The 22159-nt window shown below is 39.3% G+C and overlaps 1 protein-coding gene across 11 annotated transcripts in view; it reads left to right on the top strand.

Annotated features, from left to right (window-relative positions):
- NCAM1 (neural cell adhesion molecule 1) overlaps positions 1–22159 on the top strand; it is a 198916-nt gene that overhangs the window by 127359 nt on the left and 49398 nt on the right. For 10 of the 11 annotated variants that reach the window (XM_072155870.1, XM_072155865.1, XM_072155868.1 and 7 more), the window contains exons 2-8: positions 7241–7315; positions 7587–7796; positions 9301–9444; positions 10053–10190; positions 10320–10437; positions 12588–12751; positions 13544–13686. In XM_072155870.1, coding sequence (XP_072011971.1) covers positions 7241–7315; positions 7587–7796; positions 9301–9444; positions 10053–10190; positions 10320–10437; positions 12588–12751; positions 13544–13686 — 992 coding nt within the window. The remainder of the gene's footprint in view (positions 1–7240; positions 7316–7586; positions 7797–9300; positions 9445–10052; positions 10191–10319; positions 10438–12587; positions 12752–13543; positions 13687–22159) is intronic. The other variant, XM_072155864.1, reaches the window with a different exon arrangement.

The following is a 22159-nucleotide window of genomic DNA, read 5'->3' as shown; positions in this document are numbered from 1 at the left end:
AGATGGTGGGGCTTTGATTATGTCTCCAGAGCACTTCTGGCTCATTAGCATAATTTTATGCATTTTTTTTAGAAGGAAGGAGGCCATGGGTAACAAATATAAGAAGATTACCCCAGTGACAATCTACTGCAGGTTTGGGAACTGGTTGGAATCAATTCCTGGACCAGTTCCTGATGTGTTACAAGTCTACCCTCTTTTCTCTTTTTTTCTTAGGAATTTTCTTATGTGTACATGCTGTTATCATGGGCGCTTTATTAGATGTGGTGAAGTGCTTGTGATATTCATGGGGATGGTTTTAAATGATGCTGTTGTTTGGTCTGAGCCTATGGCTGGACCATTTTATTTTAATATTGATGATGATAAATGAAAGTTTAAGTTGAAGTTAAAGCTGTGGTTATATTTCAGTTCATTTATTCATGATTTAGCGAAGAAAGTCGTCCCCAATTCACCTTTACTTAACTTCTTGTCTTTCAGTCTTTATATATTCAGTCAATGTATAAAAAAATCCTAGTTTACATTAGGAACTATGGCTTAAATTCTGAGAGTAATAAAACTGAAGGCCATCAATATATTATGTGTTGAGAAATCGACTTCTGTACACAATAAGTGTTTAAAAGTATTACATTGTCAGTTGACCCTTAGTCTCTAAAATATAATATGTATATTTCATATATATTAAATTTTAGATTTAGATTTAAACCAAATGATCTGCAAACGCCTAAATTTAAAAGTTATCATTTGGCTACCATCATCCACCACTAGAGGGAGATAATGGGCTTCATGCATACAGTCTATGCAGTACAATGTACAATAACTTCTAAGCTCCTTCATAACTATGAACATATAGAACCTTATGTCCGTAATGTATCTGTGCAGCAGAATTGGAATGCAAAAAACTTACAATAAATCGGTGTTGGTTGACGTTCCACCACTTATCAACTATGATAGCCTAAGATAGCCCATCAATAATTCCTTGGAAACAATATTATGAGTGCATATATTTGTAGTATATGTTTTTTTATTCCTCAATGCCCTTAGAAGAAGAGTTTACTGTGGGATAATTAAGTCAGGAGCATCACAAATGATCCGCATGTGTTTTTGGAGACTTGTCTCAAGTAACTCATTAACTAATCAATCACATTGCTGAAGAGATTTGACCCATTGTCCTGGCATCGATCGCCTTTCTACAGGTTGCTTTTTTAGTAAGAGAAAGGCAAAGCAACTTTCAAATTAGTCCATGCTCCACGGGATTGCCTGCCCGATCTTATCAGCTTTAATTGTCCTTCGGTCAAGAACTTACTTTTAACAGAAAAATAGCTGAATAATTGAATACTCTTCCCTTTTCCCAGTACTTCAATTAAATGCTTACAGAAGCCTTTTTAAAGACTGATATGGAGTGGATGTCCCCGAACGCACAATAGATTGGATGTCTAACATGACCATGCAATGATTAGAATAGAATAGTGATTGATTAGAAAACATGGTGGCCACACACATACTGAAGCAGTGATGAACCTGGACCAAGAAGCTCATGGCTTATCTTATTGGACAGATGCCACAATAAGTTCTCATCTTTCACTATGGGGGAAATTTATCAATGCTACTATGTCAGTTTTTGGAGTAAAAAAAGTGTTGACAACTCCAAGCCATGTGAGTGGGGCGGTGAGGAGTGCGGCTGCAGGGGGGGTGGGCAGGCATGGGGCATGTCTGCTTACTTTTGAAAAACTTGCAAAATTTGCTATGAGATATTGTGTACTGACAATGTGCTTAGATTATCAGGGTACAGGGTTTATCTACGCTTTTATTTAGCTTGTGAATATTCTACTAGTACTAGTACTAGAGATCAGAATTATGAGATGGAAAAAAGACACAGTGACACACTCAGCCCTGCTACCTCACCCATAAAAAATACAATCAGCACTGCTATGCCCCACTCCTCTTGGATCCAGTGTTCATCTTGTTTGTAGAGTCTCTCATGTCTCCTCTGCACACTACTGCCCCTCCCCCTGCCCCTGCAATACAAGAGAAGCTAGAGGAATCTTCCTGACCATAGTCAGGAGATTATGGTCGTATCCAGGGACAACAAAAATTAAAAAAACAGAACTGATAGAGACAGGTTGGAATTACTGTATATATGTGAAATGCTGTGTTATTGTGAAAAACATTGAATTAAAGAATGAGTTATTTTGTGACCCTGAGTATATTTAAGAATCTTGTCTTCGTGGGAATACCCCTTTAAAAGGAATTGTCCCAAGACTTAATGCAGCTCCCTGATTATAGGAATAGGCGTTCTATCCCCCTGAATGAATGGAGGTACAGGCTGAGCAGCACATTGCTGCAACATTTATTCACTGTGATACGGTTCTTGGCTAGTCCTAGAACGAGTGATTCAAAGAAAGTGAATGGAGTGACAGGGTAACTTCAAGTGGATGAGGGTAAGATTAAATATTCCAGTACAGGTTCTATACTTTGAATGTGCTGTAAGTCAAAGGCTCTGTCCACTATGTAGGGACTGTACTACCACATCACAGCTTCTGCTTATAAGTTAATTGGGAAAAACCCTAAAACTGGTTTATATATATATTGGATTAATTTTTACTAAAATTCATGATTTCAATGGGACCGACTGACCATAGAGTATGTATGGGGGTGTCCCACTTCTCACCTAGTAGCACATGTCAGGGGAGACCGGTATCAGGTACTGTGTTTGGATTTAAAGACACCACATTGGGGGTCATTTACTAAGGGCCCGATTCGCGTTTTCCCGACGTGTTACCCGAATATTTCCGATTTGCTCGGATTTTCCCTGAATTGCCCCGGGATTTTGACGCACACGTCTCATGGCCGAGCGAAAACCTGACGGATTCGAAAAAAAACGCTGCATTAAAAACAATAAAAGTGTCGCCTGGGACGCGCTTACCTTCACTTGGTCCGGCTCGGTGAAGTTGAGTGCGTTCAGATGCTTTTCAGCGCAGCAGCGCCACCTGGTGGACGGCGGAGGAACTACCTTGATGAATCCTGGCCGGACCCGAATCCACCGCAGAGAACGCGCCGCTGGATCGCGAACGGACCGGGTATGTAAATCTGCCCCATTGTTTTGATTTTAGAGGGGATAAGCTGGATCTAAAGTTGTCTCCCCTTATCACAACATATGAACGATGATATCTTAAACAAGTCTTTAACTTTAAGCTATGAGAGTTGTATGGTCATCTTTAATCATAAAAATAGGAGCTGAGCTGCAATACCCAGAACAGCCATTACATACTGGATGGAGCTATCTGCTTCCAGCTCTACACATTGTACATATCCTGTACCGAATGCAGACTTGTGTTGCCCAAGGTGGGATCTCAACCAATCTGATATTGAAAATCATCTGTCTGCAGCCCTTGCGGCTGGTCTTTCTAAAGGGAATATCAATGAGGGGGCGTGAATAAATTATCTTCCAACTGAGCCAGAATTCACTTGGCTTACGGAGCTGTGAGTGCCTACAGTTCATTTCCATAAAGTTATAAAGTGGATATTTTGGGGTAGCAGGCATCCCGGAAAGTGCCAAGAGAACTCCCAATTAACTCCTGAGGTAACAAGCACCTAAATGTGGTGTGTAGATGTCCTTTAAAAGCAGGCAGAAGGGACACATTCTCCATACCCCAAGAAGCTGATTCTAGTCCCATATGTAGGAAGTGACTCCAGACTTGTAGGGGCTATAATATTCATACAGCCCAGGGCCCACGGCAGACCTAATCCAATCCTGACTCTGCTCCGGCTTGTATATTACTAGCATGAAATAGATAATATATTTATCATTTCAAGCACACGCCACAAGCAGTTAATAACTTGCCTTGACATGTCATTAAATTGACTTGTCGCTATCAGACTCCTGCACTAGATTCCTCCCTTTCCACTATAATTAAATCTACCTGCGCTCATCTATCTAATCTGATAACTACAGATAATTTTGCTCCTACAAGTTTATCACAGGCTTGAATAGAGATAACGATAATATCATTTCTTGTGTCTCCAGCCCAGCTGTTGCATTTCTGTTTAAATCCTGAAGGAGGGGGTTCACGTTGAATTTAAGAATAGGAAATCGGGGGATAAGGGAGTCATCTGCAACATATAATGTCTACTCCTGCAATGATCTGAGGGCCCAGGAGCCGTGTTTGTGTGATATTGTCATTTTGGCAGCATCCCACAGGGTACAACCTTAATTACTTTCAGTCGGCTCGAGATGAGATCAGAGAGGCAGAGCAGACACAGAACCTTTAACTCAATGTTCCATCACCATGGTGATCCCCATTATTCCGACCTAAGGGGGAGCCTCACCGGCTGACTCTGCGTTCATAGAGCTCTGCACTTCCAAATCCTTTCCCTTCTAGTTAGATCTTACTGATGAGTCATTTTGTGTCGCAGCGACCTTTTTTCTTCCACCACCTGCTGTAACAGCTATCTCGTGTCTATTTAGTTCAGAGGTCTTGTGGTTGAATTTGTCCCTGCAAAGTCTACCTTATTTCATTTTTTCACCTTCGCAAGAAAAATGAAAATGTCAAAGCTGACATTTATGTGGATTTCCTAAAGCGATGGGAAATTTCATCTGTATGCCAATGTCAGCTAGAATACTGTTTCTAAGAGAGCTCATGATTTGCAATTGACCTACCCGGTTATTTTGGCAATTGTGTTGGACTCTAAAATTAGTCTAGAGTATACAAGTAGTTTATGAGCGGAGTCTTTTGTCAACAAAAGACACCTGAAACAGATGATTCATGTTGGGTCTGGGTGCTAAACACCCACCAATCACATAATAAGGTAGATCCAATGGCAGGTTAAAATGCTCCCCAATAGTTTTTTTTAATATAATCATTCAATTCAGTATAAAACCATAAAACCTTTACCTTTGATTTATGTTAATGATTGGCAGAGGCTACTAAGGCGTGGAGTAGCCTATCCGTGAAACGGAAATAAAGGTTACTCCATGTCCAAGTAGCCCGTGTTGATGCCACCTACCAGCTCTCCTTCCTGTAGTTGCATGCTCTTTTCTGTAGCTGCCCTCATTTGCTCAAGCGTAGCTCTGCACTTGCGTGGCCTCGGGTCCACATCAAAAGCAGAAGATCCAGCTTTGGAGCCGAGGCTCAGCTGCTATGCCCATGTGCTCTGCATGGACTAACTATGCAGAGCCGTGGATGCACCGATGAGGGTGGATGACGGCTTTGCAGCTACAGGAAGAAGTTCTGGTAGGTGGCACTGACACATGCTACTGGGCACAGGAAGTAGCCATTACTCCTGCTCCACGGAGAGGCTACTTCATGACCCAGTAGCCTCTACTGATAATTAGCATAAATCAAAGATAACAATTTTATGGGATTGTACTGAAAACTATGGGGGTGCATATTATAGCAGCAACCTACCATCGGAGTAAAACGGAGCACAGAATAAGACAGCCATAATGGTATATAATGGCAGCCAAGGTGCTATGACTTGCTTGCTCGCTGACCCAAATGGGAACTGTGGGACTCCATTAACATCAGTGAGGTGTATGGGATTCTAATAATTTTGAATCCAAAGAATTCTGTTTTAAAAAAAATATTATTTCTGAAAAATTCTTCTCCCTTCAATGGAGACTTTTGACTACTTTTGTTTGTTATGTCAGACCTAGAACTTGGAAAATTAATTCTAACTCATCGCAATTGCATTAGGCTTTGTTGTATGATTTACTGTGATATAGAGTCTGGAGATGATATTCAAGGATGTAGTTCACAGTATTGTGTGTGTAGTAAATAGGAAAATTATAGAGGACGAATAAGTGGAGTTACTGCCTCTATTGGTTATGCTTCTGCTAAATATTATTCTATATTGCTTTTATCTTCAAATAAATGTAAAAATCGGAAAGAATACAAATGCCACTGAATTAAACCTTTTCCATTTTCTCTTACAAACCACAATGTGCGCTAATAGAAAAATGCCTTTGTAATGGTAGTTGGTAACACTTTCACCTCACTGTAGTATGAAGGACAGGAAGAAGTACACTTTCATTAAAGTAGATACAGACGAGTCACAAAAGGTGACCCAGCTCAGAGTCATTTCTACAAAATGACTTTCTGTGAGCCATTTAAATCATTTTGATTTTCCAATTTGCTTTTTTTTGCTCACAGTCTTTTATTGTTAAGGGGATTCTTGATCACTTAGCTAAAATTCATAGAGTCGGATCATTTACAACAGGCAGCAGCCATTAATCAAATATAGTGGTGTATCTATAAGGATAATAAGGTCACTATGGTCGTGATGTAAATATGAAAGAAGGTTGGTCTGTGCTCCCTACTTTTTGTAAAGTAGGATGATCATATATAAAGAGTAGATGAATTGCCTGTATACTTAATATAGTAAGGAATCAGTACCTGACGAGAAAGATTAAAGCACTACCAAACCTTTGATGCATTTTTTATTTACAGTATTTCAGATTTGAATAGAGCAGGAGGTAATAATAAACTTTGTAATATGCTTCATTAAAGGGTATCTACCATCAGGATGAAGGACTGTATACAAATGAGCCTGAAGGGCTCCAGGGTGCATAGGTTTTAATAGAGACTGGAGCCCATTGGGCTCATTTGCATAAAGTCCTTTACCTTGGCGGTAGATGTCCTCTAAGTAAAACAGTTACTTTGTGCCTATTTTTTCTGCTTTTTCTCCTGCAGTGAGCAATGCATCTAAAAGGTTTTTGAGGTCCTTCCACTTCAGACAGATTAACAGCCTAATGATTCTTTCTTATCATAGAGAATATTTCACATGATGATTCAACTCTGTAAGGAAATTAGACTTCTAGAGACTGCCTGTAAGGATTTGAGTCACTTGATCAGGTTCCTTTATCTCTCTACTGTCAGCGGAGTATTGGGGACAAGAAAGCTGTTGACCAAAAACCGGGCATCCTATTTGGCATCAAGCTGCTCTTGAACATTTTGGTATCTTTGCTACTAATCCTGCAGAATGTAATTGACAATTGAGGGAATTGAAGAATTCTGTAGCTGAAATCTAATTTGTGTGGCCTTTATAGGATTAGCACTAAATTGGAAACACTACTGTGTGACACTTGACATATTTCTAAAGATCTAACATTTGGAGATATTGATGCTGACTTCTGTGTGAATGTACCAGTTTTATTTAGCCTTGTATGATGATATTTTAACAATATTTTTTAATTATTTCCGAACAAAGTGCGATAATATTATTTTCTCACTGTTTCTATTTACAGCAGCTCTAGAAGTTACCATTGTTCCTGATCATGGAGAAATAGGCCTCGGGGAATCCAAATTCTTCTTATGTCAAGGTAAATATGTCATTAAATGTAGAACGGAGTAAATATAGAAGTGTTGTATTGTAGCAAAGTCTTATAAATAGGTTGGCTCAAAATTCCACAAATCAGCTCATTTAAATTTTTGAATTGTACTTTATCGAAAAAGAACCTACTGGGAAGTATTTGGGTTTGTAATGGAGTGGATAAAACTATGCAGTCACACTATTCCAGAGAGATACACAATTTTTGTAAATTGTTTACATATTTTAGCTTTGCTTAATTACTATTTTTTTTTGCATCTCAGTAATTGGTGAAGCAAGTGAGATCTACTGGGAATCTCCAACCGGTGAAAAATTAACCAACCAACAACAGATTTCAGTAGCAAGAAATGATGATTATTCATCAACTCTTACTATATACAATGCCAGCATTCAAGATGCCGGAACTTACAAATGCATCGCCACCAATCCTGAAGAAGGGCGATCAGAAGGCACTGTCTCACTCCAGATTTATCGTAAGTTTTCTTGGTTCTCCCGAGAAATAGAATAGAATATGATAGATAATGTTATAATGGGTTTTTCAGTTTAGAAAATCAATTTTTATGTAGGCTTCTTATAGCGGATGCTGATTTCTTTGAATCTCTTGGCAAGAGGCTTGTGTGATTACAACTTTTGGTCTACATCTATGATGTCCTACATTACAAAGTCATTTGAATGGGCAATGTTTAATGATAGATTTGTCCTCTGGTGGTGCTTTAATGAGGTACAAATCACCCAAAATACAATTTGCTGCATTTTATTTTTGTTTTGGGTCCAAATCTATTCGGTTCAAATTGTTGCTCCAACTGTCCTTGAAACTGATCTATTACTTCTTCTAGTCAAAAAACATGTGCTCTTTGACTAGCCTAGTCGCCCCCTGGGCGGGGCTGAAGAGGAGCAGTTTCCTCCCAACCCTTGGGAAACCGCTCCTCCGTGTGTGATTTTCAAAAGACTAATCCCGCCCCTCACCCGCCCTTCTCCGTCATTTTTACACCCCTGGCTTGCCCCTCCAGCAGACGTCACCCATCCATGTCGACTGTCTGGAACTCTCACTGACCTTGTCGGGCATTTTCGCGCCTGTGTGGTCAGCATCTCTCGTAATGTGCGCACGGACATGTACAGATGAATCGATGCCGGCCGCAAGGTCTCCGCATACTAGCTACGTAGTTTGCATAGCTCCTGTTGCCTCACTGTTTACTGTCTACATAACTAGCCCCCTGCCCCTCAGTGCATAGCCAGACAACCCAACTGCCCCTCAGCATATAGCCAGCCCATGCTGCCCAGTATATAGCCATCTAGTCAGGCCATGCTCCTCAGTATATAGCCAGCCAGCCCCTGGTATATAACCAGCCAGCCCCAGTTTACAGCCAGCCCATGTCCCCAGTATATAAGTATATAGCCAGTCCATGCTTCCACTATATATCCAGTCCATTCCCCCAGTATATAGCCAGCCCCTGCCACAGTAAATAGCCAGCCCCTGCTCCAGTATACAGCCACCCAGCACAAAACAAAATAAACTGAATACGCACCTTTCTGACGCCCTCCACAGGTCCTCTTCTTGCTTGCGGCAGGGTGCGCACACACTTTGATGTCAGCTGCTTGCTGACATCGTAGTGTGTGCGCCGACAGTGACCAGTCCTGCGCTGCCTGTGCACACACTATAATGTCAGCGGCGACTAATGCCATAGAGAGTGTGGGGCCAGCAAGCTAAGGACCTCGAGTATAAGCCAAGTTTGGGTTTTTCAGCACATTTTTTGCTGACTTTGCCAGTGGAAGTTGACATTGTTATTCCATGGAAAGACACAAGTATTTACTAAACTAGATTTGTCATGTGTCTAGTGCATTCAAGTAAAATCATGTACAATTATATAGTGCAAGAAACCCCCACCAGGCAGGTCACATAAGTTACATTGGCCACTCATGATTGTCTGAACAGGTTCCTGGCACAAGTTTCGATCTACGCTGTTTTGTTTTTAACAGAGAAACTGACCTTTAAGAATGCGCCCACCCCGCAGGAGTTCACAGAAGGGACAGACGCTGTTATCATTTGTGATGTCTCGAGCTCGATGCCCTCGGTCATTATCTGGAAGCACAAAGGCAGAGATGTGCAATTCAAAAAGGATGGTAAGAAATTGGCTCATGGATTGTGACATGCATATTTTTTTTTGGATCAAATATGACATATCATATATAAATATGTAAATAATTACAAACAAGAAAAATTTGTAAAAACTATAACTAATGAAGTTATTATTAATGAATTGCTGGGGTCTCACGCCCGACCCTTCATCAATTAGTTGTTCTGGCTGCCTCCGGACGGGGCAGCTGGTCATATATGTACCAGTTGAGTATTGATCTTCATGGTGCTGAACGTGATTGCCAACTTCAATACTTCCACTAGGGCCAATAAAGTGGCAGTACGCATGTCTCACCTACGACATTCATCAGAGCAACAAAAGCTGTTCGTTGACATGATCCATTAACGTCCTACCACTGGGAGAGTACTTTGGCGCGGCCACTTTCCTAACTTTCTGCTTTCACCTCTGCATAGCAAAAAAATTCTGTATAGTTTCACACAATTGTATAATGTTTCACACAATTGTTTAATTGTTTTCCTTGACTTTGGGAAAATTGAAGCCAAAATTTTTCTATAAACTATTTATGGTAAATACTACGAAAGAGAGAATTATGAAGCAATATTTCTTCACTGTTTTCATCTCTTTCCTCCACAGTTCGCTTTGTTATGCTGTCCAATAATTATTTGCAAATCCGAAGCATCAAGAGAACTGATGAAGGGACTTACCGATGTGAGGGCCGAATCCTAGCACGAGGAGAGATAAACTTCAAGGATATTCAAGTCGTAGTCAATGGTGAGACAACTAAGAATAACTTTTTTTGTTTTCAAACGAATGTTTAAAGTTTTAAATTTCACCCACAATTTCAACCTTATACATTTACTATATTGAAAATGTCCTCTTATGCCTTCCTCTTTTCTATAGTTCCACCTACTGTGCGGGCCAGACAAACAACCGTCAATGCCACCGCCAGTATGGGAGAGTCTGTGACATTAAGCTGTGAGGCTGATGGTTTTCCTGAGCCTGAAATTAGTTGGACAAGGTAAGTGTAGACTGAATCTTATTCCGTAATGATGACATATGTCAGGAATAGGGACGTAACAATAAAGCTCCTGGAACTCAGAAATTTACTTCCTACATATAGTTCTAGATCAGTAACGGGCAACCTTTTGAGCTTGGTGTGTCAAAATTCGCCAAAAAACCGAGCATAACTCGGGTGGTGTGTCACCTTGACAAAAAAACATAATTTTGTTAGATTTATAGTTTAAATAACTATATGTATGTAATATGTATAATTACTTAACTTCTAGGGTTCTTTAACCCTAGGTTGTCTGATTGATCCTACCATGTACTGCCATACTACAGTATGGCAGTATATGGGGATTTTCCACATCATCTATTTATTACAATGTGCAAATCGCACATTGTAATAGATCGGTTCCAATCAGACAGGTGTGGAAATGCTTAGTAACCTGCAAAATTTCAGTCATGAAAGTTCACAGGTTATAGCGAGGGCGCAGGCACCGCTGTCCATATCTCCTTCATGAGGAGCAAAATAATCGCAATGTCTGGCGATTTGCAAGGCGTTGTGATTATTTCAGGGCTTGTACATCACAAAACTGACACACAAGCCCTGTTGACTGTCTTTCATCATACAGTACACTGACATTACTCACTGTATGATGGGAGTTGTTGTCCTCCCTCATCCCTGCTGTGGAGATGGTCAGTGTAGAGGTGGCAGAGGTACAGTGAGGTACACTGACAGAGGTGGCAGAGGTACAGTGAAGTACACTGACAGAGGTGGCAGAGGTACAGTGAGGTACACTGACAGAGGTGGCAGAGGTACAGTGAGGTACACTGGCAGAGGTGGTAGAGGTACAGTGAGGTACACTGGCAGAGGTGGCAGAGGTACAATGAGGTACACTGACATTACTCACTGTATTGATGGGAGTAGTTGTCCTCACTGGTCCCTGCTCTGGAGCTGGTCAGTGTAGAGGTGGCAGCTGCTGGGACATCACACATGGCAGCAGCAGTGTAGACTGTCTGTGCTGCAACCCTCCCCCCTCCACAACACAACTAGGAGCTGCAGGGGAGTCTCCTATGGCCGGGTCACCTCTCCTGCTGTGCCCCGGGATGACACACGGGGGGGGAAGAAGAGGAGGAGGGGAAACAACTAGGAGCTGCAGAGGAGTCTGCTATGGCCGGGTCACCTCTCCTGCTGTGCCCCGTTCTGATACCTGGAGACACGAGGCACAGCTCACACAGGGGGGAGGGGCCGACCCGGGGGAGGAGGAGGAGGGGGGAGTGCTGACAGTCTCTCAGCCTCCGCTACTGCACCGCTTCTCAGCTGTGTAGGAGCCGAGGATGAAACTCCCGGGCGACCGCGTGTCAGTGACAATGGCTACGCACTGACACGCGTGTCATAGGTTCGCCATCACTGTTCTAGATGCATCCCTTCAGCCTCTTTTCAATCTGTGGTTTCAGGACCTTTGGTGGACCTTTATGTATATTGAGAACATGTTTATTGAGACCAGGAACGGTTATACAAGGATTTCATGGTAGAAGGTCCTTCTGAATATGAAATTTGGTGGGTTATTTGGGTGGCCATGGACATGGTCAAAGGCATGACTCCTCATTACACCAACTGACCTTACTGTATGCCAAGCTCGAGGAAGTTGCAGGGGTATCTGCTTTATGTATTGGGTTGTATAAGGATTACATGGTCTTAATTCTGGGAATTATTAACTCCTTAAGTAGCATCTATTTTCTAGATAATAGGCACAAATTTGACCAAATAAAAATGTATGAAATGCTCCAAAATATATCATACCTGCAATCCTGGTCAGGTTGCAACTATTTGTAATTGCTTTTGTGAATTTATTATTAAAAGCCCTCTATTTTGTGTCTGCAGCACTGATGCAGGTCATTGTGCTTTCATAGTTACAGATTTCAGACTACAAACACACCCTGTCCTATATCTTATTTATTTTTTTTATCTTATACATTGTTTTATTTATTTTTATCTTAAAAACCCAGAATTTTTGAATTTCATATGATTTAATAGACAATCTCTATGATGTACCTTGCACATTTAGAATGTAAACAGAGATTAATGTATGTCAAAAAATACACATTAGTAACATAATTTGATAAGCATCATTTGCAATAACTTGTTTTCTTTTCCTGTTGCAGAAGAGGAGAAACTATTGAGGATGAAGAAGACAAATTCTCCTATAGCGATGATGGATCAGAGATGACCATTCATAATATTGAAAAAGACGATGAGGCCGAATATAACTGCATTGCCGAAAATAAAGCTGGTGACAGTGAAGCCACCATTCTTCTGAAGGTCTACGGTGAGGGCACATTTAAAAATTCATCATTCATCATTCAATCATTCTGAAACAGGGGCGTAACTTGAGGGGGTGCAGAGGGTGCGGTTGGAACCGGGTCCAAGAAGCTTAGGGGGCCCATACTTTCTCATAGAAGTAGACTAGAAGTATAAACCATACATTATAGTCTGGGGCCTGGCACAGACCTTGCACTGGGGCCCTTCAACTTCAAGTTACAGCACTGTTCTGAAATATTGTTGGCTACAATCTTTGGTTGATAAATATTCATTTGGTCCTGATATTTTTATTGTATGTAATAAAGAACATCAAAGGAAAGTTCCTTCTTTAACCTTCAGTTTTTGCGGAGAAGACTTTTGCAGCAGGATCTGGTTCTTTCACCCCGGGGCATAACAAAGGGAGGCAGACAGACTTCTGAATGGGGCCCCCCTTACCCCTTAAAAGATATACATATTTGTTTACTTAAACATGTGTTACAATCAAACACAGTATATACAAACCATATAGACATACATAAAGCATGTAAAGCTATGAATCATATACACAGAAATACAGCATATACACATCACATATGCACACACATACAGCACATACACGCATGAATACAATACCATATACAGTATATACACAGCCAAAACCCCAGAGGCTGGGGCCCTCTGACACTGTGAGCCCCATAGCAGCTGCTATGACTGCTACCGCTGTAGTTACGCCCCTGCTTGCACCTCTTTTAGTGTACACATGGCAGTTACCCCAGAATGGTATAGTTGGATTAATTCCAATCTTCTCTCTTACTTCTAGCAAAACCTAAGATCACCTATGTTGAAAACAAGACTGCTGTGGAACTGGATAATGAGATCACCTTGACCTGTGAAGCATCAGGAGATCCTCTGCCTAGCATCACTTGGAGAACAGCCACACGTAACATCAGTGAAGAGGACAAGGTACGGTTATATTTATAATTTCCCATGGGGCGCTGATTTGTGATGTCACTGGACTTCTGGCTTATGATGTCACTGGATGACAACTGGTTTGAAAAGTAAAGCGAGCGTGTAATTATTAAGGACTTGAATTGGATTTTCATACTACAGCCTCTGGAATGTTTGGGTGCTAACACTCTTATTTTGGTGTATTTTATTAATTCTCAGTATTAATCATAGACCCTGTGAGTCTTCTGTCCTCCGCCCACACTCTGATGACGGATAGTTTGCTGTGTATTCACATTTGTACCTAAAATCTGTCATTCAGAGTTTGTGGGTGGAGAAAGCAGGACTCGTAGGATCTTTGATATTAGGTTAAGTCCTGGCAGCATTTTTACATCAGACCATAGAATACTGTCTACCTCCTTTATGAAAACCTTTACCAACACACATACACTGGATATTTGACTTTTTCTTATTTCAGAGTTTATTTGGAAACTAAAGTGCTACTGTTCTTTTTAAGTATTAATTGTTCCAAAGTCCATTGGGTTGGGTGGTCATTGGGAGTAGGAGCTACTCACTTCGAAAGCTTTCCATTGTCCTCTTACTTAAGAGAGGAAGGAGTTTATTCCTTTGTGTAGTAGTAAAGTCACCCAAATCAAAATGCGCTAGAATTTTACTGTGACACATGTTATACCTTCCTGAGGCTTAGATCTTGTAACAATTACCAATGACAGTAAGGCAGCGTGCAGTGACATCATATCTGGGTCTGTCCAATGACATTAAATCAGTGTACAGTGACATCATCACTGGGTCTTAGGAGGGGAAAGCTGGTGTCTGAACGCTGGACTGAGAATGGAGCGATATGAGCTTGGTGTCCTTCAATGGCCGCCATTTGTTTGCGCAAACAAATGTAAGTATACACTGAAAGCACCACAGCAGTTGTGTGCGGATGGATTGTCACTGTGACAAAGGCAAAAATAATCAGTAGTTTTGATGTAGCTTCATGTATAAAGCAGGTCTAATTCTCTCTCTGCCCCGTACTTCCCTGTAGATCTTATTTATGGCCTCCTTATACCTGTCACATAGGCAGGAGTCAATGACTGTACGGCCTTATATGTACCAAGAGAAGAAGAAGAAGAGGTTCAGGTCTAGTAGATTGACTTCCTATAGGCACTGACTTATTCTCCAAACCATATTAAAGTGGCATGGCACTTGCTTTACAACAGCCCACTTTTAAGGGGAACTCTACCTTCAGAGGATTCCTTCACCTTGGAAGAATGGTTTTTCTAAAATATGGATAAATCAGATTTTTACAAAATATATCTAGCTGTGCATGAGACCAATTTTGTCCTGCCGGCCCTGACGAATTCCCTGATAGTAGGATTCCCTTTTAAATTGTGCTATGCATCACAGTGGACATGAAGTGAATTTTTTAGGAGAATAAAATCTGGAAGATTTCAGATTCCATGCAAATCTGCAAAACTGCTGACTATTTTTGAATCTCTCACCTCTCCTGTCTGGCGTTGTTTTCCTGACAACATGTCAGGTGTAATTGTGGGGCAGAAAGCTGTTCCTACAAGATTTATATATTACAGTGCTTGTTGCTCTGTGTTCTGCTTGAGTTACTGTCTTTGGTCTTTCACTTTACAGTCCCTTGTGTTTTAGCTCACACGTTTATATAGACTTTTAAGATATCTTTTCTTTGATATCATATACTTAGAGATTTCAGAGGCATTTTATATATATAATGGCCATACTTTGTACTTACTATAAGGCCGACTAAAATTTCATTGCGGAGGAGTAATTTGCTAACGCAGATAAGTTCAGACCTAAACTTTTGCGGCAAAACATGTTTTTTCAAACACAATCATTAAGGTCAGAACATATCTGTGTATAGAAGTTACTCCTCCATGATTTTAATATGCAATGCAAGTGCCACATGTGAATGAGGCCTAAGGGGAATCTTTGTTGCTATTGGAGAGGCAAAGAGATAGAACATTCAGGGCTTAGTAATATACATCCTAATATCCTAATGGATAGGCTACAGTACTGTGGTTTCTAATGGATCCTAAATAAGTGATATAAATTCAGAAATAATAATATTTACTCAATCTAACCCCAACTGTGATATAACCGGAGATGCTGTTGTACAGATTCCTTACGTAAAGTTTGTATTCCAAGTTACAAGTCTAACTCCAATGACTTATAAAGGATTAACAACAATACAGATTACAAAATATTTTTGGTAGATTAAAAACTATATCTAGCAAAATTCCAAACATAACTTAATTTTTTAATATGTACAAGGTGATAACCAATGAGAAGCTACTTGGCAACTGCTATTCTGGCTTTTCAGGCCAGATTTAGTAGTTATCAGAGTTTGCCAAACCACAAAGAAAAGGTAGTGTGTCGGCCTAAAAAATGCACATCTTTATTGAATCACAATACATATGAATTCATGAGACACAAGTAAAAACAATTAAAAACAGATCAGTATCACAGTAGTGAGAACCTGATGCGGTCACTCATCCTGAATTGAATATAGTAATCAACAATGCCTGCTACAATATACAATTTATGAAATAAGAATGGTATATAATACAAGACCAAGTGGTCTGTTCAATTTCCAAAGTCCTACATACAAAAACAACTGGTAATGAGGTGTATTCGATAAATATATGACAAACACAGGTAGGGATCAAACCTATGAAGAATCATGAGATGATTATTGGAGATTAGATAAGGGGTGCGGTGAGCAAAGGTCCAAAACGGAAGGTGGAAGGTTATCATAGTTTGTTATTGCAATAGAGGTTCATTGGAAAGTAGGCTTCACTACCAATGTATTTATTGTCTATTGAGTGGAGGAAGCTAGATAAGCATTGGGCTGACAATAGAAGATGCGAAAGTAAACGGAGAGATTCTAAAAATATTCTAATAGCAGCATTCCTTGGTCTAAAAGACAAATACCCTAAGGAGATTTTTTTTGGCAATTCTGTCTGCAGCATCCTCAGAAGGACAGGGCTATCAAAACTACTTAAAAACTGTTCCTAAAACTCATAGAGGTGAGCAAGTGAACTGCACTGTTTCTGTAGCTCCTATTTACTGTACAACTCACTATTCCTACATTTCGAGGCACCGAAGACCTTGGCACACAGATAGCTATTGCCTTTTGACCCGTGAACATGTGAGAACACGTGAGGAGTCCATTGGTTTGGCAACTCCTCTTTCAATTGCTTTATAATGGGATTTTAAGTAGCCCTTTTTATAGTGTGTCTTAATCAGGACCTCAATTAATCAGCTACAGGAGAGAGTTACAGAAAGCGGCTTTTGCCTAGAGGACCAAGTTGGAGGGCAATTAAACTAAAAGTAGTAAACATCTGTGCAAATCATGTATTATGTGATTTCAGTGAATTGCCTATTCCCCATGCCTTAAGAGCTCTCCAATGATGGGGGAGATTTAATAAAGTGTTGGTGAAAAGACCAGAGTCAGACTCTTAAGTCATATTCTGCACCAGATAAATCATGTTGGGAGATGTATCAGGAGTAGTTTAGAACTGTGGAGTTGTGCTTTAGACCAGCTTTTAGTTGGTGTAGTTATGTCCGAATTTTCTGAAACCTGGGCTAGGACACGCCCCTTTCCCAAGGCCACGCTAACTTTTGGAGAAGTTGGAAAACTGCCAGAAAATAGTCTGAAACCTTCAATAAATTCAGCGCAGGGAATTTCAGGTGGGAATAACTAAATAATTCTGGCATATACTGATAATAATTGATATCAGTTATATGTCACTGGTAAACTTTCATTTTGGATTCAGCCTGTTTAAATAACTCTATAAAATAAGAAATGTAGTTTTTTTATAGGTTTTTTTTTCTGTGTTCTCTATATCTGGACATGTCTGTGATTATGATGGTTACTAGAAAGTCCAAATGTATTCATAGTCATTTCCCAAGACAATAACAGAGCTGAGCAAAAAGGGAAATGTTTTAATTGATTTAAGGCTTCTTTTCTTAGATGTTTCAATCTTTTCAAAAGTCTTCTGTAGGTTATCCGTGTGGGTTAAACTGACCCCATTTTAAGACAAAGTCCTTTTGTATTTAGATGAAGAGGCTTTTAAATATCAGATAAAACCCTGTATGGAGTAGAGACATTGTTGCATCTCAACCTCCACTAAGACTACATGTTGATGAATTCCCAAGGCAGTGATCAGGCCTTATGTGTTAGAAGGCAACCCCCACTACTATGTATCACCTCTGGATATCAGCTTTAGGGAAAATGTAAATCAAGAATGTTCCAGTTTGAACAGAGACAATTTTGAAGAGAACAATTCCATCCTAACACACTTTCCCCCATGTGGCCTGATTAGATATTTTATTTTGTTGTGTGGACATGGCCAGATTAGTAGTATCCTTTATAGAAGCTTTATAGTATTTATGGCACAACTATATTTCTCTAAAACCAAGAATTGCTACACAAATACTTATTGCTCATATAAATGTATATACTTGTATGATACCAAGTAAACCGAAGACAATGTGATGGCTCATTACATTGAGAAAATCAGTGGGGATTATAAGTTATGGTTTTTGGCTTGTATTTATAGTGTCTTGAAAAGTTGGATAAAAACTTATTGGCATTGGAGAATTTATATACTGTATATAGAAAATATTACTGTTGTCCCATCTCGGGACAGCCATAATTTAACATACATTTGTAAGATTTTATTATTTTGGGTCTAGTTGCTACTTCTCTGTCTCAGTGCAGTATCCGTGTTTGGTTGTCTCGTTGCGTACTGTGTTTTCTGAGTGCCTGTCCCATCAAACATGTCAACCCGTAACTGCACGTGTCTAATATTTGCTAATCACTTTGACGTACCATTTAGCTGAACTCTACAAAAAGAAGATGGATCTGGGGACAAAGAAGACCTCATTCTATTTCCCAATACTCCATGCCATTTTCTAAGCTCCCGTTGGAAGATTAAACCAGAGGTTTGCAAAGAATGAGATCTGTCAAATGACTGGTCAAGATTCTTAGAGTGCACCCTATGTAGCATGTCCAGAAACAAACTGAAATTGTATTGATATTATGAATAAAGAGCAAATCTAATATGAACTCTGTATTTGGGTGACCTAAAAATGCAAATGAAAAACAAAGAAATTAGAAAAAACAACATTTTTAAAAAATCATTACTAGATAATGAAATTTATATTTATATATATTTTGACACACCTCTTAACATCTTACAAAGACTTGGCTTCAAAAAGGAAACATGCTTTAAAATTTTAAGGATTTAGAATTTTCAATCCTGAAAATGTTTGCATTGTGTGATGTAGAATAAAATCTAATATTAAGGAGGCAAAAGCAATGTGACAAAGCAAATATTAAAAAATGTAATATTCTTCAACAAAAATTTCTGCGTTATAAATTTGAGATGATTCATATATTTTTTTTCTTGCAATTTATGTAACTTTATTGCAAAGTTCTCGATCAGTCATCGACAGAGTCATTTTTTTCAAGCTTTTAGTTTGAATTCAACGAGAGTTGCTTTTTTTTTATTCTTCCGATTGCCATTGGATACTTTGGTAAAAAGGTGTCCAAAAAACCATATCTTGTTCTAAAACTAAAATATCTCATTCTTAACTATTTATGCTTATCTAGTATTGGTACTGTTTTATAAAACATTTTTTAATTTCATTTTTAATTTAACCGTTATCTATATAAAATTTCAAGTAAAATAAAAAAAATAAATAAATGAACATTTTTGGAAGCTTTCAATGGCATTCGTCACAGCATAAGTATTCATCTTCATATTCTTGTATCGGTCTTCCACATTACAGCATTTCAGTAAAATGCCTCAAGTACCATGGCCCTAAAAAGAACAAAGCCTTGTTTTTATCAGCCACCGTCCCCTAAAAATTACAGCAGAATTATAATTAGTTGTCATGAACTTAAGTTAAATAGAAGCTATTGTACTACTGGTATCTATTAAGAGCCTTCATGCTGAAAAAAAGACCTTTTCTTAAGGATGGAGATTAGTTCCTGTTTTTGCAGTGAAAATCAGAATACTGAATAATGTTTCAGAGAGTGGACAGAAGAATATTTAGGAAGTAAAATATCATTATATGAGTGGTGTTTTAAGGATTTTTACCTGGAACCAGTTGTGGTTCCATTTATTAACTATGCCCTCCAAGGATGGAACCATTTCATAGGCTTGACAAGGAGCAACAGTGATCCTATTGTGGATAGGAGTTAATGTAATATGCAGTGGTCACACAAGGTTCTGTAGGCTAGTTTAGTGCTTGAAATCTTGTCTTAAAAACATAACTTGAGATAGAAGAGTGTTTTATATTTTTTATCTATGTTATATAGAGCTACCTTTATGGCACAAGGCAAAGTAACGGATTTGTGCCTGGGGCATTCTAATTTTTTAAGTAAAAAAATTCTCTGCGTTATATCAAGGTGCAGATATGGAATGTTGTCTTGTGGCCAGAGCCCTGATGCTTAATTACCATTAAAATAAAGTAATCTACAGGAGCAGAGATCCTTATAAACATGTAGGTCTCTTTGAAGCAGCGTTAATAGTTAATACTCATGGAAAGCTGTGCCACTCATCCAGATCTCTTGAGGAAGTACATATCTGTTCATAGAAATTCTGATAGTTTAACATATATAGTATATTGTAACATCAGATAACAGTTTGAGCAGTTGATTTCTCTCTTTTGAAACTAATATTTTGGTAGAGGTAACGGAATAGGTAAACTTGCAGCACATTGTTTTGGTATCTTAGATGCAGGAAGAGATGTCCACTATTTGCAACCATTTGTTGAGTGCTATAGACTAGTATTTTGTTTTGGTTTCTAAAGAAGGATGTTACATGTAAAGATTCCAAAATAATATGTATTAGGCCTCTCTTAAAGGGAACCTGTCACCAGGAGACACATTTTTACCACTCCCCCAGTCCCCACAGAGCATAGTACATACACTGCCAAAGTGTTTTTGTATAAAAAAAATTGGTTTTACAAAAAAAAATATATGTTATATTGTACCTTTTTTATTAGCATCTGCTGTGTGACTAGGCAGTTGCACAATAGGAGGGGCTGGAAAGGAGCAGCCTCCCCCCCCCACCCTTGGGAAACATGTGACCTTTTCAAATATATGAATAACTCCCCACACTCAGGATTGGCTGTAGAGGAGCAGGGGGCGTCGCTAAGCCAAGTGATGGGTGTTTTCATATATTTGAAAAGGTCACATGGAGTAGCTGTTCCCCAAGGGTGGGCGGGGGAACTTCTCCTTTCCAGCGCCTCCCATTTGGCAACTGCCTAGTCACATAGCAGATTCTAATGAAAGGTACAATATAACATCTTTTTTTCTTTAAAACCAATTTTTAATACAAAAACACTTTGGCAGCGTATGTACTATGCTCTGTGGGGACTGGGGTAGTGCTAAAAATGGGTCTCCTGGTGACAGGTTCCCTTTTAGTATCCATCAATGAAAGATCTGATGAGTAGATATGAGCAGACTCAACGGTCGAGTTAGTCATTAGGGTTCAGCAGTAGTTGACAAGGGCATATTGCCAGTTTGGCTGTTGGCTGACTCGGCAATAGGTCCGGTTCAGGTGGCCGTACGCTGAACCCAACCATTGGTTTTGCTCATCTCTAGTGATGAGACACTAGAATTTGCAGCTTTGCATTTCAACATATCTGATCCTTACATAAGTATGAATTCTCAGCCTTGCAAGCGTACAAGTTTGTTGTGGAGTTGGCTTTCTAATGTTCATAGTCATCTTAGCTTTTCTTTGGTTGGAATTTGCTTTATAGATTAGTAAAAGTACAGTAGTTGCTCTATAGCAAGAAAAAAAACTATTTACTTTTTCTAGCCATTTTATCCCTAAGGAACATTTCGAAACATTATGGAAAGTAGGAAAAATCTCATCTAAGGATAAGATATTTAAAAATAATAAAGCTAGACTATTGTTCTGTTAATAATCTGCTTAATACCTGCACAAAGGCAGCCACTAAGAGTCTCATAAGAAAGCTGATGGCCATATCCAAGCAATCCATAAGGGTAGGCAAGCTGTACATCTTGAGGAAATCTTGTGTGTTTTAGGCCTTACTTGAGCATACGATTTTTACATTTTGCTTCATACTTTGTACATATTGTCCTATTATATCTGCTGAGAGCTTCTGCCTACCCTATTAAACTACTCGTAGAATTAACTTGGTTGGATTTTTCTTTTTTTTTAGGCAGTAATGACAATCCATTGCATTTCCTGCATGTAATGTGGAATGACATGACATCATTGTGTACATTGAACCTCACTGTGTGCATGTAACCTGTAACTGCTTGGGTGTGCATGTTCAAATGTAAATTTTGTCTGAACTCATTAAGGCTACCACTATTTGAATTATATGATCTTTGCAATCTTAACCCATTCACTGTTGCATAGTAGTGAATGGATTAAGTCAAGCAACAGATGAAGTAGCAGTACTGACATTTTCA

This window comes from Engystomops pustulosus, chromosome 6 (assembly GCF_040894005.1).
Source record: "Engystomops pustulosus chromosome 6, aEngPut4.maternal, whole genome shotgun sequence".
In the NCBI taxonomy this organism is placed as follows: Eukaryota; Metazoa; Chordata; class Amphibia; order Anura; family Leptodactylidae; genus Engystomops; species Engystomops pustulosus.
This window is presented reverse-complemented; position numbering and strand designations above follow the sequence as displayed.